The 17,989-nt window shown below is 42.3% G+C and overlaps 2 protein-coding genes across 2 annotated transcripts in view; one reads left to right on the top strand and one right to left on the bottom strand.

Annotated features, from left to right (window-relative positions):
* The window catches only part of SYN2 (synapsin II), a 140,022-nt gene that overhangs the window by 50,704 nt on the left and 71,329 nt on the right, over positions 1-17,989 (bottom strand). The gene's annotated exons all lie outside the window — the stretch shown is intronic.
* The window catches only part of TIMP4 (TIMP metallopeptidase inhibitor 4), a 25,984-nt gene continuing 19,723 nt past the window's right edge, over positions 11,729-17,989 (top strand). The window contains exon 1 of the mRNA XM_010008851.1: positions 11,729-11,852. Within this exon, the coding sequence (XP_010007153.1) occupies positions 11,729-11,852 (124 nt within the window). The remainder of the gene's footprint in view (positions 11,853-17,989) is intronic.

Here is a 17,989-nt window from a genome sequence, read left to right as displayed (position 1 = left end):
CCTGGAAAAGAGAAGGCTGAGGGGAGACCTTCTTGCTCTCTCCAACTACCTGAAAGGAGGCTGGAGTGAGGAAGGGGTTGGTCTCTCCTCCCAGGTAACAAGCAACAGGACAAGAGAAAATGGTGTCAAGTTGCACCAGGGAGGCTTAGGTTGGATATTAGAAACTTGTTCACTGAAAGGGTAATGAAACACTGCAACAGGCTGCCCAGGGAGGTGGTTGAATCACCGTCCTGGGAGGTGTTAAAAAGCCATGTAGATGTGGTGCTGAGGGACATGGTTTAGTGGTAGACTTGGCAGAATTGGGTTGGACTTGATGATCTGAAAGGTCTTTTCAAACCAGAAGGATTCTGTGATTCTCCTCATGACTCCTCTCCTTGTATCTTTCACTGGGACAGGTCCCTCCATCTAATGGTGATGAAGTTGCAGTTATTTTGGTTCTGAACAGCATCTTCTTTATTCCTGCTCTTACTTTGATAACCAGAGCTCCCCCTTTGTACGTGGGCACCAGACATGTGCCATCATGCAGTCACTTCCCTACCACTAACTCACCTCCAGCTGGGCATGGTCTTGTTCTGTCACACAATAACAACACCTGATATTTCTCACTGAAATCTTAGAAAACTTAATTAAAGTCCTCACCTCTTGCTGGCCTGCTCTGTTAAGTTAACATCTCTCTCTCAGGCAGCCTCAAGACTTCCCATCCATTTGGGCAAACTTTCTGTATGAAACAGCTGTGATGGCAACACCAAAACCTCCACGGCAACACCAAAACCTCCATGGCAACACCAGCTCCATGGGCTGCCTTTTAATGATGACAGTTAATTGGTAGAGAGGGACCTTGAAAGAAGAGTAAGCACGTACCAATGGGTCCTCTTTAAACAGAGCTCATGCTAACAGGGCTCACTGCATGTTTTCTTGTTGGGGGAGAAAGGCCATTTTGCAAAAATGAAATTTGAAAAATATATATTTTTCAAATGTTTCTTAGATTCAGGAAAGTATGAATTCTACTCATCATTAAAACTGAGCAAAAAAATCAGATAAGACCAACAATGGAAATTATATTATTAATCTGACAAGTTCCTGTGTATGAGATGGAAAGGGACTACACTGCATGAACTCTGCCACATACATATCATAGCCATTAAATACACCTGAATATTCAAAAAAATTAGGATAAACAGAGATTCTATTATAACTTCAATAACAATGCAAATATCCTATAATTATTAATTAGAGAGAAAACATGCATGCAATGCAATGTCCCATAGGTGTAAAAATATATATTTTTCAAATGTTTCTTAGATATGCTTAGATATGCTTAGATATGCATATGATTGGATTGGTAATAAATATTAATAGCAACTGGAAAAACTGTCATGGCTTTTTGTAGGAACCTACATTCAAAACAGTTGAGGTGCATTGCTGATAATTGCTAATATGGAATCTTACTCAATTTAAGGTCACTGAGGATTATAATAATATATTTCCAAGTGTGGGTAACTGCAGCCTAGATTCTTAAGTTTCAAGCAGAGAATTATTTAGCATGGAAGATGCTTTACTGACAAGACATGTTTTAATGGTTTCTGTCACATATGCTGGCATGAATTAAACTGTCACACTTCATGACCAGACAAATCTCATGGTTGTTTCCACAGGGCAGCTTCAAACTGGGGGGTCACTCATGTTTGACTTGAGTCCCAGCGAGTACAGCAGTAACACTTCAAAACCTCTTGGTTTTGGCACATGTCTCAGTGTTGGAAGCCCAACCATGCCCTGGGGTAACTGCACTGTGGAAGGGGTGAAGGACAGAGGAGAATGAGGGATTAAATATTAGAATTTATTAAATTTTTAAAACAAATACAACAGTATCTATGGGTTTGAAATGGGACTCTAATATCCTGTCTGAAAAAATACTCATTTTTAGTTGCATGTCTATCTTTTCCCTATCCAAAGAATATATTAGTATTAGTATTTTTAATTCAAGAGCTCATTTTCATACCAGTTAACTCTTTACTATCACCTTTTTTTTTATATAACTACCATTTATTTTTATTAGTAATTTGTACAGCTCTGGAGCCCTCATCATGGGAAAGACATGGAGCTGTTGGAGAGGGTCCAGAGAAGGGCCACAAGGTGGTAAAAGGGCTCGAGCAACTCTACTATGAAGACAGGCTGAGAGAGTTGGGGTGTTCAGCCTGGAGAAGAGAAGGCTCCAGGGAGACCTTAGAGCAGCTTCCAGTGCCTGAAGGGGCTCCAGGAAAGCTGGGGAGGGGCTTTTCACCAGAGAAGGCAGCGACAGGACAAGGGGTGATGGTTTTGAACTGAAAGAGGGGAGATTTAGGTGAGATATCAGGAAGAAATTCTTTACCATGACGGTAGGAAGGCACTGGAACAGGTTGCCCAGGGAGGCTGTGGAAGCCCCATCCCTAGAGGTGTTCAAGGGCAGGTTGGATGAGGCTTGTGCAGCCTGGTCTGGCGGGAGGTGTCCCTGCTCACAGCAGGGAGGTTGGATCCTGATGATCTTTCAGGTCCCTTCCAACCTTAACCATGCTGTAACTCTCTGATTCTATGATTTTATTATTTTCAAGGCAGTCCAGTTGAAAATAGCTCTTTTAATGGTGTTGTATGAATGTCACTAAAATGGATTCTGTGAGAGGTCTAATATGGTTTTCAGATGAACTCTTCTGAAGTTTATTGGTCTAGTCCTCACAGGAGTGATTTTTCTAAAGTGAATGGATTTGATTTTTCAGCCATGTCCTTGTACTGCAAGGACAGCAGCTACAAAGTAGCTCAAACTTAAGCTTCACTGGTGGTAGAACCTCTAAAAGCCATGAGATCTGCACCCCCCAATCTCCCCAGGTAAATGTACAAAACTCATACTTTCAAACCTCTTGCAGCAATTCTAGTATCATTGAATTCTTCTAAAATATTGGTAATAAAATAGACAGCAACCCTTCAGCATCTCTCACAGCCATGATTCACCATTCCTTTTTCACTGGAACTATTCCTATTTGTTTGACAAGAGCCAGGAAAGCACAGCAGGAACTCAGGATACACTTCATTTCTCCAATTTTCCATTTGCTCTTCTTGTTTCTCATACTACTGAAAGGCAACTAGCAAAGTAATGATAATTGGAATGAAACAATTTAGAAGAACTAACTCAAACAGCACTTACACTGATGGAATTACTAAATCCAGGGAGAAGTTTGACCCAATATTCTGAAGCTGCTGAATAAACACCAATTAAGGCAAACCTGCATTCATAGCAAATCACCTTGAAGTATCTCCCAGAAACATGTTTCTATGTCATCAAGGCTCTCAGGATCAGGGCATGACATCTGCTGGGTTAGCTAGTGTGAGACCACAAAGCTTTTTGAAACTGCTGCTGTTCAGAGCAATAAATTATCAAATCATTCTCATTAAGGCTGGAAAGGATTTGGATTTTTACTCTTCTGTTATGTGAGTTATTACATCAAGCATTCCTTTCCCACACTGCTGGGATGATTCGCAAATTGGATTCAAACATAAGTTAGGTACAAAGATTCATTAGTTACTGGTCAGAACCTGCTGTAAATGCATGAAATCTGAAAACTAATACTGTACTGCTCTTCTGAAATGTCAAGATATTTTCAGTATGTTGCATATGTTGTTTTCATAAGTGAGTTAAGGTTGGCCTATCTTCTGTTCTGATCCCACATATAAAGAATCACACAGGATGAACAGGAAAATGCAGAAAGTAACATTCAGCAAACGCTGCAATTACTGATTGTTGCTTTTGCTAGAAGAAAAATGTGCCAAATTAAAAGAGTTAAAAAAGATGCTGATCAGTGATAGAGGTGCTCAAAGAGCAAGTAAACACAGTGAGACCTGCTGTTGACACATCAGACAACCCTTAAAAACATGGGTTCCAGAAAGCTCCAAGAACATAAAAAGGGCTGGAATCCCCTGACCTCTGCTCTGGGGATGCACAGCAGTAATTAGCTAAGCTGCCTGCATTCAGGACAAATTTCAGCTTAGAAACTAACCACACCCTGCCAGCCAAAAATGATGTAACAAGAGTTAAAGATGAAACGTACAGTGTCGCCCTTCTCCTTCTCTCAAGAGAGGATTTTTTACTTGTTGAGGTACCAAGCCCAGGACTCTTGCTTTGTTGACATCACCCTGCTGGAACTGCTGGGTAGTATGTGCAGAAACACCAAGAAGATACAACTGGGCATGAACTTTTAAAAACTCACAAACACACAAACAACCCAAAGCAATGAACAGTACAAATGCTCTGTGGGAAGGAAGGTAGGAAATGGATACTACAACTCTGAGCAGCTAATTAACAAAGTCATAAAGCTTCTGAATACCTACCTGCTAATGTTGTGCTCACAAAGAACCACACTATTTTGACACTGTATGGCTACCTGTATTTTCAATGCTCTTCATTGGAAAATAAATAGTAGAATCTGCCTTAGCATTTCTTACTAAGAAGTACTTCATATTTCTCTCCTTCCTGAGTTCATTGCTGAGATTTCCCTTCCACTGCAGTCTGGGTGCTGTGCATGCAGTTCCAGTGTAGTTGCAGGGAAAAAAAAACCCTGTTACTTGAACATACCAACAAGAGCCATGTCCTTCCAGTGAACCTGACAAAATAAACTTGCCTTGTGTTTTACAAAGAAACAAAACACACACTGTAATGGGAGGCAGCTGGCAGCACCATCAGTGAATGCAGGTTCTCCCTTTAGGATTTGTGTAGCCATCAGAGATTTGACCTCCCCTTCTTACAAACACATTTTTTGCAATGTCACTTTATTATTTGCTAAACTCAAACCAAACTGAAGGCTCTTGATCAGAAATCCTACTGAATTATTTATTCTCCCCCCACCCCTGCCCCTGCCCTGAAGGGAGTTTAACTTAGTTGCAGGGTGTGATATAGTTTTACCACAGTAATTTCTGAAGAATTTTTCTGATTAAACGTCACATTTGAAATCCCAGGGCTGTTTACAGCCAGTTCTGTTAGGTCCAGTGGCTGCACAGCACCTCACCCCCATCCATACACACCCAGGAAACCTGTTGGTTCTTGGCACTGTAGGATGTTCATAGATAGTAACACTGACCAGAGACCTCCATAGAAACCACCATAACTAAAACTACTTCCATTTTTTTGTTTTATCCACTGAAGAAGCCCACATACTCTTAACTAGGTTTAAGTTGGAAAATGAAATACTGCTTGCTAAATTTGGACTATTATAGATATTTCAGTTGTGTAATATCTGACCAACTGACTCTAGAGAGCAGAACTTTCATGTAGGTAAGTTGCCTGACAACAGTAAAGCTGCCTTCCAATTCAAAACACTTCTCTTAATCAGATGAGCATGAAAATCTAAAAAGCTGGTTACTTCCATGAGTCTCTTCTTGATGTCACAACAGCAAGGGCAATTATTATCAGAGCTTCTTAACATCTCATCTGCATCAATGTTTTAAAATTGAAGATTCGTTGTATTATGAACTTACAAAGATAAGTATCATTTTACTGTATTAATCTTTAATATCTTCCCACCTAGATTTAACCAATCTGTTTATCATGCTTTTTACTATAGAAAGAAGTATTCTAATTGACACACTGGCACAATACCTGCAGGCATCAGCCTCAACAAGCTGTAGTGAAGGTTATTTAGGTAACCACTAGGAGCCTATAGAGTTTTGTGGGTGGTTTTCCATAGCTAATGGAAATAATACCTATTCTTTCCTATTTAATTTAAAATGAACTCTTAAAATGCAAGCATCATACACTGAGGTGCTCAGAGCTTTCTAAGTTCTCCTACAATTTAAGTATTTTTGAACAATGCTCACAACCACATAATACTGGCTATTTTATTTCCAAAAGATACCATTTGAATTATTGTAAATTGACTTTGAAGTCTTCAAAGACAAAATGTAAAATATAATCAAAGCTGTATCTAAAAATAAAACTGGACAAAGATCATCTTCTAAAAAAAAGGAAAAAGGAAAAAAAAAAAGCAAGCCCTCTGCTGGCAACAATACAGAAAGCACAGGTTTCTGAAGGTGGAATTCACCCTGGCTCTAATTTCCACATGGTTGGGTTGACAAGAAAAGCCACAATAGCAAAAAAAAAAAAAAAAGAGGGGGCAGGGGGGAAAGCAGTGACACACAGAAAAATAGATGTTGCATAAACATGACTTACCTCAAGTTCAGTGTTTAAATATTTATCTTTCCAATAATCCCAGAGCAAAGTTCAGGTCACCGCTCTAGCTCCGTGTAATTTATTTGTGGGACAGGCATCAGACTCAATCTAATTTTGCTCTGCTTGCTTTGGAGAAAGGAAATTAAAAGTAAAATAATGAAGGTGGCCTTTTACTCATTTTCTTCTTTCCCAGAAACGGGCAGGAAGAGCCCTAAATCAATAAACAAGCAGATGATGTGCTTTCTCTGGGCTGTTGGGTTTTAAGGAAAGGCCATGTGCAGGGAAGTGGGGGCTCAGCCCTGCAGGCACTTCCCGGCACCGCCAGGGGTAGCTCAGCACGTTCCTCTCTCCAGGAGGAAAAGCAGAAGGTGATGCTCAGACAGCTGCTCCTCCCAACAAACACCGCCAACAATTCCAAGATGTCCAGCCAGATTTTCCACTGCCTTGGACCTTGACAGAAAAAACTAGGTGTAAATGTCTGTCTTGGATGGAGCAAGGTTTTATACCCAAGTCTGAGGTGCTTTTATTTTCTTTTTGGAAATATGGGTATTAAAGAAACCCCAAAGCTCAAGTGGGTAAAAGGAGCGGAGCTTCAATGTGCTTATTGTGCCAGGTGACCAGAGAGAGGCAAATGCACCTTCACTGCTATTTCTTTATTAAAAACAGAGGGTTAACATGGCTTACAAGCTATGGGCAGTGCCATACAGGTTGGTCCCAGGGAAGGCCTGGACCACCTCAGTTCCCACTGCATTTAATGGGAAGTGATGGAAAACAGGGACACAGTGCCTTCAGAGCCCACTGCCACCACCTCAAAAGGCTGGGCCTTAAGAACCCAGCTCTCCTGGTTCTCCCTGAAACCCATTCAAGTTTTTACATTATCTTAGTGCATAAAGTGACACTACCGGGTAAATGATCCATCAGCCAGCAGTGTGCCCTTGTGGCCAAGAGGGCCAGTGGAATCCTGGGGTGCATGAGGAAGAGTGTGGCCAGCAGGTGGAGAGAGATCATTCTTCTGTCCAGTTTTGGGTTCCCCAGTTCAAGAGAGACAGGGAACTAGGGGAGGGCAACAAAGATGACTGGAGAACTGGAGAATCTCTCTTATGAGGAAAGGCTGGGAGAGCTGGGACTGTTCAGCCTGGAGAAGAGAAGGCTGAGGAGACCTTATCACTGCCTGGAAGTATCTCAGGGTGGGTGGAGGATGGAGCCAGACTCTGCTCAGTTGTGCCCAGTGACAGGACAAGGGGTAATGGGCACAAGCTGGAACATGGGAAATGCCACTGAAATATGAAGAAAAACTTCATTACAGTGAGGGTGACAGAGCCCTGGGACAGGCTGCCCAGGGAGGGTGTGGAGTCCCCTTCTCTGGATACATCCCAAACCCACCTGGATGCAGCCCTGAGTAATGTGCTCCAGGGGATCCTGCTTTAGCAGGGGGGTTGGACTGGATGGTCTCTAGAGGCCACTTCCAACTCTGACAATTCTGTGATTCCATAAATCTGAACCAAGGAATACATCTAAAATACCTCTCTCCCCACAGCTGGTTTTCAATTTAAATAGAAGAGTTATCTAAATCAACACAAAATTGACCTGATGGTAGAAAAATCTTCTATTTTCAATACCTGGGCAGCATGAAAACAGAAATTGGCATTAGCAGGAACATTAGGTATGATGGCAGTGAAGCAGAGAGAGCAGTTCCACAGATCTCTGGTAGAAATTCTGCAGAAGACAAAATCTTTGAAGAGACAAATTATCTTCTGGCACGTCAGTGTTTCATTCCATTTCAATCACTCTACCAACTATTTAGCAAAGTGTTGTCTCTAAAACCAAGCAACATTTGGCCACCTTATAAAAAGAATCCCCAAATTGCTGTGACTATAAACTATGGGGTTTGTGACTGTGGCATTAGGAAGTGGCAGCTATAAATACCCTCCCTTTTGAAGCTGGCTATAGTACATTTGGAGGCACTGGGACTGAAAATCCATTCAGTTTCCTCTATCTTGTGAAATACTATTCTAATTTTGAGTCTCCCACATGATTGTACAGTTTTTTTATGGGATGTGCAGTGTGACTGTATCAAGTAAACAGAAGGTAGTTTTTAGGAAAAATAAATTTGGCAATCCCATATGCTGACTAGGGAGAAAAGAACTCTAGCAAAGCATCAAGAAGGCAACAGATAAACTATTACTGTGGAGAATCCTCTTGCAATCATTCTAAAATAAAATGAATTTGCCACAATGGGGAGAGAATAGGATTGATACAGATTAAAAATGATACTCTGTAGAGAGGCAGAAGCTGATGTACTGAGCAGGCAACCCAACCAACAGACATGGTGAAGATGCAAAGTGTCTGGCAGCTGGGAGGGACAGGGAGGTGTCTAGTGCATACCTTGTAATTAAAGAGCCTTTGGAAAGCTGCATGGACAATCCCCATGGGACACAGAATGCCCTCCCAGAATTAGAAATCCTGTGAATAATTAGGATTCCTACTGAGAAGAGATGAAGCTGATCATAAATTTGCCTGTAGCCAGGTTTCCTGCCTCGTTCCTGTAAGATGTACATCAACAAATACAGTGGAGTATCCCCAATCCTCTTCATTTGATTGCATCTTGCTAGAAAACAGAAATGAGTTGTTCAACACTGGCCTTACTTAGCAAGGCAGAAAGGAGACGATGCCAAGGGCTTTTTCTACTGTGTCAAGAAAGAACCACAGGAGTCAGTGACTATCCCTGATAAGTGAACTTTTCTGATTCTGATTAGCAAATGTTGGCTGTGTCAGACTTTCACCAGGGAGGGGCACTATTTCATCCTGCTACCCTTCATCCTTCACTGCTCTTACGACATAATTGCTATGATATCACGGCTTAGTGATCAAACTAAAGGAAAAATGACATCATCACACACAGTGCAGTGAAAGAAGCCCTGTAGTGTTATTCCATTTATATATATAAATAGCTAAAGGACTTTTTTTTGTTGTTGTTGTTCAGTCTGCTTATATTTATTAAATGTTGGCTACAATTTCTTCAGTAGATTAGAGACAAGATTATTTTGCTTAAAAGCTAGTCAAGGAATATTTCTATGTCTTTTAGGAATAGCCTTTGTATTTTAAAAGGCCAAGATCTAACTGTAGTACAGATTGGGTCCTGAGCTTGTGATTTCTTTTAAACTCTCTAAAAGTAATTTGCCAAATACAATGAAAAACAGTAACAATATATAATGCAAATAGGACAATGCAGCTTCAAGCTCAGACCTAATGCTTGCTGATACTGTTCAGTGGTAACAGGTACTCATACACTGATACCAGTGGAAGTTTAGGGTAATATTTATCTCCCACACACAGACTACAAATGCATTTTCTTACATTTGTGAGAGCATATTTTGAGTATAGAGATTTCCAGACTTACTAAAACCCCCTTTAAATGCTGTAAGTATGTTTTTGTCTAAACACTGATAGCAACTTGACAAAACTTACCACTTCAGAATAAAGATTTGTCAGAAAACAGGAGTTCTGCTGAGGTTTCTAAAACTGTTGGCCTTTTACATTTTACATTGTAATGATAAGACTGTATCAATGTTGTCATGAAGAAATGAGAGATACACCTGCCAAAAAACTGCTCATTAGCTGGACCTTTGTGGGAAGCTGAACAGCCAGTTTCAAGCTGAAAGGTCTTGCTGCATGTAGCATGTTCAAGACTCTCCCTTCCAATGGTGACCTGGTCTAAAGAGACCTACAGGGAACAGACTTACTGTGTAGGACCCCTTGGCCATTTGCTTCTCTAAGTGTAATCCTGCTTTAAATATTCCACCTCTGTGCCACGGCTGTGAAGGACTCTTAAGCATCCAGCTGGATCACTGCAAGGGCAGCTTCAGGCAACACTGTGCAAGACTGTCATGACAATGTGTTTTTATGGCATTTGCACAATTATGAGATTTAGTCTTAGCATTTTTATGCTTCTACACATTCAGTGGAATGTATTCAATTCTCAACTATGTCTACAAAATAGATGTGAATCAGTTTCAACTTGTCACAATGATTTTTTTTTTATATTTGGTTGTAAGCATAATATTTTTAGTTTGATTGTATGAGATACAAAAGTCTTCAGGACATCAGTTTGATGTGCTGTTCTGGACAACCATAGCCAAAATGTGCCTCAGTTAACCATCAAACAGGTAGACCTGCATGCTCCATGGTGGAGAAGACAGTTTGCCCACCATATTTCCTTATTGTTTGAGTTCTACTGAAACAGTAATCAGACTGGGCTGTTCAGAAGATCTATAGCAACAGCTGTGTGATGTCATCTGGAAATCAATCAACATCTCTCAATTAATTCCTTCATCACTTTCCAATCCCACTGCCCTAAGTGAGACTTGAAAGTCAATAGTCCTAGAACTACTGACCACAGAGCACATTAAAATACCTGCTTGGGGTTTTTTTCTGTGGCCTTCTTGTGCTTGAACTTCCTGTGTAAGGTTTCAGCCCCACAACTTTTTTATCTTTTCACTCACATGAAAAGCTTCCTGAAAGAAGTAAGTTTCCTCCAGTTAAGAGCAGAGATATGAACAGGTCTATATTATTTTGAGGTGTTAGTCCTGGACTTGGATAACTTTTTACTGAAGTTAATGAATTTTCAATTCCTAAGCTTGATTTGTGAAGTGACCAAACATGCAGTCCTTTCAGCAGCCCTGGCCTCCATCTTCATCTATATGTTCATTTTATTACTCTGTAAACTCTAGGTCACTGCCTCATGGAACAACTTCCTTACAAAAGGAGGGTGTACACACGTTGCACACACCCCAACAGCAACAGCAACAAAAGATCTGACATGGCAAAAGATTTCCAAACTCTTGTCCTTATGTCTGTGTCCCACATATAACACGAGCCAGAAAGTCCAGACACAGATCCATGTTGACCAGGGCTTACACTAGTAAGGAATGCAGAGAAAGAGCCACACTCCCAACATTCACCATTGATACATTTTTTCCTCGTTGTTTTTAATTTAATCTGTGATGAAATAAGGAAAGATGCTTTTATTTCAGCTTTTCCTTTTAGTGCCTTGTTCCTTGTGCCCGAGGCTCACACAGAGAGCACTGACACACCAGCTTGTCAGGAATGAAGTCCTGTCCAGCCTGCAAACAGGGATTAATTTCAAGCAGACACACAGCAGGGCAGGGGAAGGGGCTGCGAAGGAAAAGGGACCTTCAGAAAAGGACATCTTTGTTTACTCGCCCAAAACAGAGAAGGCAGCAGGGCTGGTTTTGCACTTCAGACGGGGAGGGCACCCACAAGAAGAAGAGCAAACCTCTCAAGAGCATAAAACCAGCTCCAGATGGCTTGTGAAAGATGTTTCTGGGGCTCGCTCAGGTCGGCGCTGCCCGCCCAGGAGCGCGACGGGCGGGCGGGGCCAGGGCGGCCGGCGGGGCCATAAATCAGAGCTTCCCGGCTGCCGGGCGAGGAGAAACCCGTTCCCAGCAGCCGCCACAGCTCCGGGCGCACCTCCTTAGAGGGGCTTTCCCAGGCGGCATTCCCTTGGGACCGCGCAGGATGCGCAGCGGCGCGGTGCTGCTGCTGGCCGCGCTGCTGCTGCTCGGCCCCGCGGGCCGCCCGGCGCGGGGATGCAGCTGCGCGCCCGCGCATCCCCAGCAGCTCCTCTGCGACGCAGCCATCGGTGAGTCCCGCCGGGAAAACCTCCCTTGAATCCTCCCCCACCCCGGGAAAACCACCCCCCGGTGCTCGGGGGGCTCGGGGCTGCCCCGGGGAGGGAGCTCAGCCCCCCGGCGCTGAGCGGCTGCGGGTCCCTGGCAGGGAGGGGAACAGGAGCTGCTGTTCTGCTGTTCTCGCTTTCCCGGGACGTTCTGCCGTGCCAGCCCGCTGTGTTATTTACTGCCGTGGTTGTTTGCTTTCTTTTCTTCCTTTCCTCTTTTTATCCCGGGCGGTTTCTCTCTCCGATGCTGACTTGGGGTAAGCAGGGCAGCAAAGCTCAACCTGCCAGGGCTGCTGTTAACATACCTGCCACTGAATAGTCTGCATCTCAGCTATGCATGACAGTGTTTTTAATAACATTTTACGGGGAAAAAGAACCCAAACAACCAAAAAAACCCCAACCCCAAACCAAAAGAAAAGCCCCCAGCGATGACACGCTGAGACACTTGATCTTTGTTCTGCTCTACTACAACTTCTTTACTTGGTTGTGGGGGTTTTTTTTTCTCTTTTTCCAAAAATAGTTGGGCAGGAAACTGGCAGGCCCTTCTATTTCTGCAGATCAGCTGCAGCTCTGCATGAATGTAACTTCCCAGTCCTGGGGACAGTTCGTGTTTCAGGATACTCGGTCAGCACGATGGTTGTCAAACCAAAAGAAGCTAAAGACCTCAAAATTAGACTGCTTGGGGCTAAGAAAATGTGACATTTTGCAGTCTTTGGCTTTCATCAGCTCAAGCTAAGGCTGGGTAGCTTCCCTCCTGTGTGAACAGTAAATGTAGAACATGGGTTTCTAAAGTGTCACAAAATTAGCATCTCTATGGGGCAGGCAATACCTCCTGCATACTGATTCATTGCTTTTATACCCTGACAGACAATCTTTGTAGCCATGACAAACTCTAAGCTCTGTTTGTGGCCATCAGTTAAATTGGTTTTTAATCTGGTTGTGTTCAGCAACCCTTTTTTCATTAAGTTACCTACACCACGCATTGCAAACTTGTGCTTGAGTTTGGAAAGGAAACAAGTTGTGCTACCAGGAGCTTAACCCCATGTGGAGGTGTAGCTGTCCCAGCCTGCTGCCTTCCTCTGCCTAAGCAAGTGGCAGCTTTTAAACAGACTAAATGTAGAGACTTTTCTGAACAAACCATTTCACAGCATAAAGAAGACTCAAAACATCCAGTATGAGCAGTCTTCCTCAGGGAAGCCATTCTGGCCATTCTTCTTAGATATATTAAGATTTATTCCATTCCTAGATCCATATAAGTGGTAGATACATGCTACTCTTGATTTCTATTTAAATACTGAAGATTGTAAAATAAAACTACTTTATATTTGGACTTGATGCTCAAGCTCTCACTCAATATTGCTATTTAAGTAAACTGCACTTTTGGCTCAGGAATGCTTATATCAAGGAGCCCTTTTATATTCACAATTTTAAAATAGCATTTCTATATACTATAAAATGATAGAGAAATGTAGCTATTCCTTAAACAAAAATATGTGCAGAGAGTGAAGACATAAATTCTGCTCTAAGCATTTATGGATGAATTACCTGATTTGCTTTGGCCACAATATCTTGCACAGCTCTGTCCCCTGTGGCACAGGGCTCTGCCTCCACAGCTCCTCTTGCTTTGAGGCCACACCTGTGTCCTTAGGGGTCCTGGTTCTTCAGAGGGGTTGGGAAACCCAGGCCATGCTATTAAGTATTCCTCAAACTTCCCCTGTTAGTATCACTAAAATATTAATTTTTCAAAATATTCAAGAAGATTAAAGTTTAAATTGAAGATTTGTACTTCAATTTCAAGGTTTTCACACTTCCAAAATACTGATAAACAAAGGAAGGGACAGCTCTTCAGCCACCAAAACCGACAGGAGTTGAATGCTAATCCAGCTATTTGCTGAGACTGTTCCATTTTTTTCCAGCTACTTTTAAGTTCATACATCTCTCTTCCCACCAACACATTCAAGTATTGCCTCACAGAACAAACCCTTAGCACACCTTTTTTTTTTTAAAAAAAAAGGAAACCACCTCTTGCCTCTAAATTCCATGATAAATACAAACTGAGACAAAGTCTCAGTCTTGCTCCCAGAGCTACCAACCACTAGATGTACTTCAGCTACTGCATTCTCACTTTCACAATATATCTGTAAGAGTTTTAATTTCCTTTTGGATCAGTGGTGATTTGGGTGCTGTGAAAATTGGGGGTGGAGGGGACTGAAGCAATAATTCCTTGAGCCACTAAGTGAATGTGTGAAGCCACTCAGACACCTCAGCTACCCAAAAAAAAAAACCAGCAGAGAAGTTAATTAAGTCTGGGACAAGCTCTTTTCACTTTTACTTTTGTTCACATGATTAGTGCTGTGACACTTTCTCTTTTACTGTCAGGAGGCCTCTGTGGCTTTACCCTCTTTGTAAATCCCCCCAGCTACCACCCAGCCCAAGTACCTGGGCACAAGCACCAGGCTTCTCACTGACCTGGGATCAGAGGGAGCTTCTGATCCCTGGTGAACCAGGGAAAGACTGAAGAGCCCTGCAGGTGTTCCATGGCTGCACACTGCAGGAAAAAGCACTAACCATGGGTGGTAAACCCTGCTGGAGCATCCTGCCACTCATCTCACCTCCCCACATAGCCTGGAGAGGGTGGAGGTTTCAACCAATTTGAGCAGTTTTCATGAACTTTAAATTTCTCTTCAAAGAGAGGTACATCCTCATTTGCAGAAGTGCCTAGCACCATGATGAGACCCAAAGGTGCTGAGGTCCTCCTAAAACGTGCTGCAATGCCCCCAAGCCCCAATGAACACCTACACTTCTCAGGAGAACGTCCACCAGAAGCAGAGCTGGGGGGTTATGAACTAGCAGCTCCCTGCCCTGTGCTTCTCAGGCTCAGTGCTCCCCTCCTGAAGACCCCAGCAGGCTCTCTCCTTGCTGAAACAAAACATGATGGGGATGTGCTGTTTATCAGGGCAGAGTCAGTAAGGAGGCACTATTGTTTCAAGCTGATACAAGAAAACTCCTCTGATAATGGCTTTTTGGGGTTTATCAGATAGTGTTGAGATTTCCCTTTTTGCCCCAGCCTTACTGGACCCAGTTCTGAACCAAAGTGCACAGCAAGTTAGACAATCCACAGAAAGAAATGGTGGATGTGAGAGGACTGGTTCTTTTCTGAAGTCTGTCACTCTTAATTCAAGCTGTTTTCTCCCCCTCAGGCACAAGCAAGGCCCTTTTTTGGGTAGGACAAATTGGTAAATACTTTGCATTTCTCAGCTATGTACCCTATCTTTACAGTTAGATGTACTCTTCCTGATTTCAAGTGCCTTCCAGTTGTTGTTCTCTCTTCAACATATATAAAAAAGGATATTTTTATTTAATATTGGGCACCACACTTCAATAGAAATGACTAACACATCTTGAGTACAAATAAATATATAATATAGCTCCAGAGACTAGTTCTTTATCTTTAGAGAAGAGTGGCATGTATCAAAACATGATGGAAGCTTTCCAGATGGAGCTTGGCAGCACTCTCAGCCTGTGCAAATCTCCTAAGATCACTGAGATCAGGCATTGTAAAGATGTGCCAGATGATATATTGATATATTAAATTTTAATCACATTTAAAAGTAACAGTAAAAATTTTATTTAAATACACCAGAATTAAGTCAGCTCCTTTGGGATAAAATTACAATATGCTATTTCTTCATTACTGAATCTCATATTAAAACTTTCATGGCTCAGTGTCCCAGGATTTTGCCTCTCTCCAATATAATACCTAGTTTTGTACTGGAACAGATTAGTTTGTATGTTATTAGAGTGGGAAGTAACTTTGCCTGATAGGGAAAATCAGCATTGCAAAATGTATTAGAAATGCAGGCAGCACTTCTTCTTAGTGACAGTGAAATTAAAGTAGGCTTTGTATTTTATTCTTACTCTATTAATGTTATATGCACTCACTGTGTTCTTAAGTGTCAGTGTGTGCTGTGAGCAGTGTGATGATGCAGACACCTACTACCTTCACCTTCAGCTGGATGAGCACCTTCAGTGGGGGTTTTGGCACAAAATTAACCAGCTGTGTAATTAAGCTTCACGTTTTTGGGAGCACAGTGTTCACATGAACAGTAAGAACTGCACCACGGAACAAAAGACCATTGAAGGAAGGGATGCAACAAACCTTGGTCTTCTCTGAGGGTTTCAACAGAGCCCCATAAAAATTCCCCAGACTCCTAAAGCTGTTGCTTGAGGGAAGAGCAAGATGGTCCCACAGTGGGTGGCTGGTGGCAGGCCCATGGCAGGTCCCAGGCCATGCCTCTGTCACCTCCCTGACAGCCATGGGCTCACACTGCTTACATCTCGGAGTTGCCTACAGTCTTTTAGACTCCTCCTCCACAGCAGGGGAAGATTATAGCACTTGGCTGGTGACCTGCATTGATATTTCTGTCCTGCCAAATGGAGGCAGATCTTACTGCTTCATAGCAATCTCCTTCCTCTAGAGTGGGAAGTGTTTTAAGCTGAAAAAGGGGAGATTTAGATGAGATATTAGGAAGAAATTATGTCCTATGGGGGTGGTGAAACACTGGCCCAGGCTGCCCAGGGAAGCTGTGGCTGCCCCATCCCTGGCAGTGTTGAAGGGCAGGTTGGATGGGGCTTGGAGCAACCTGGTCTGGTGGGAGGTGTCCCTGCCCATGCAAGGGGGTTGGAACTGGATGATCTTTGAGGTCTCTGAGTTTCTATTCCAACAATTCTGAATTCAATGCACTGGACTTTTGCTACTCTAGTTGTCCCTCAGAAAACAGGGAAAGCACAGCACCTGAGCATGTTTCTTGCAAGAATTATTATAAAGAAGAAGTTACAAAACTGTATTAATGCCATTGAAAGAACATGCTGCCAGAACAGTATTTGCAGAACCAATGAATCATCGTAAAACCAGTGAGGAATTACACTAATCTCTAAAGTGCTGTTAGTCACATTTGGTAGGTTTAATGCAGAGGTGCTGAAAATGAGGTAATTCTCTTACCCTCATGTCCTCAGCAAGTGGCTAAGAAAAGCTGAATTCTAGTCCTGTGCTCAATAGAGTCCCATGGGTGCTCAGAAAACAATGTTGGCACATAAGGATCATTAGCAGTCATACCCTGCCTGATACCCCCCTGTTGTTATATGACTAATATTAAGTTCATTGAAAAAAATATTTGAAAATAGACATTTTACCCTGAACTTACGTTTCAACAGACCCATATATGATATAAATACCAAACCTCTTTCACCTCTTGCAGATGAGGTCAGTTATACAAAAGGGGATAGGTTTCTTTCCTTTTGTAAGTATGAAAGAATTACACAGTGATTTTTCTTCCCTGTTATGCACACTGCTATACACATTGAGAGTATTTTGAAATAAAATTTAAAAACCCTAACCAACATGAATCCTAGGAAGTTACTTAGTTTAAAGTAGCTACTGATGTACTCAGAGTGAAGCTATCAAATATCTACAGCACTGCCAAGGCTCATCACTGGTACAAATGCCTGTGTATTACAGTTAAGTTATAACTGCAGGAAATATAAGTTTCTTGACATGGTAGCCTGAAACTCCCAAGTGTTTTCAAAACCACAAAACCCCAGTGCCCTGAGATGCAGTGCTGTTAGGAGTGCTTACATTTGAATCTGTTTGCTGACTGTTCAGTAAAGAACTTCCAATATTCCTGTTCAGTGAATCCTTGGACTGCTGCTCTTGGACTGGCCATTTGAGGCCTTCCATTTGCAGCTAACATTTAACAAAATGTCAGTGAAACAACTTCCTAGGATAAAGGCAGAATTTCCTGTTTGGGAATAGGAAGTATTAACTGAGTAAGATCTACAAATAACCTTACATCTACTTGAGGGTTTAGACAGAACTGAACATTTTGAGAACTGACTTCAAAATTCCATGTCTAGTGAGTTTCCTAACTTAGTTTTCAGTTCTGAATGCCTGACTTGAATTGCATTGCCAATGTCCTGCAATGCTAAGAAGTCATTTCCAATCTTCTGTAATTACTGCTCTTCAGACCCCTGCCATTTAAAAGCATGAAAATGGGGCTCAGCCTGGAAAAATGCAGTCACTCTCCTCTCCTTTGCCTGCTGAA

This window comes from Chaetura pelagica, unplaced genomic scaffold (assembly GCF_000747805.2).
Source record: "Chaetura pelagica isolate M959 unplaced genomic scaffold, ChaPel_1.0 scaffold52, whole genome shotgun sequence".
NCBI classification, from domain to species: Eukaryota; Metazoa; Chordata; class Aves; order Apodiformes; family Apodidae; genus Chaetura; species Chaetura pelagica.
The sequence above is the reverse complement of the archived record's forward strand: the minus strand, read 5'-3'. Positions and strand labels throughout refer to the sequence as shown.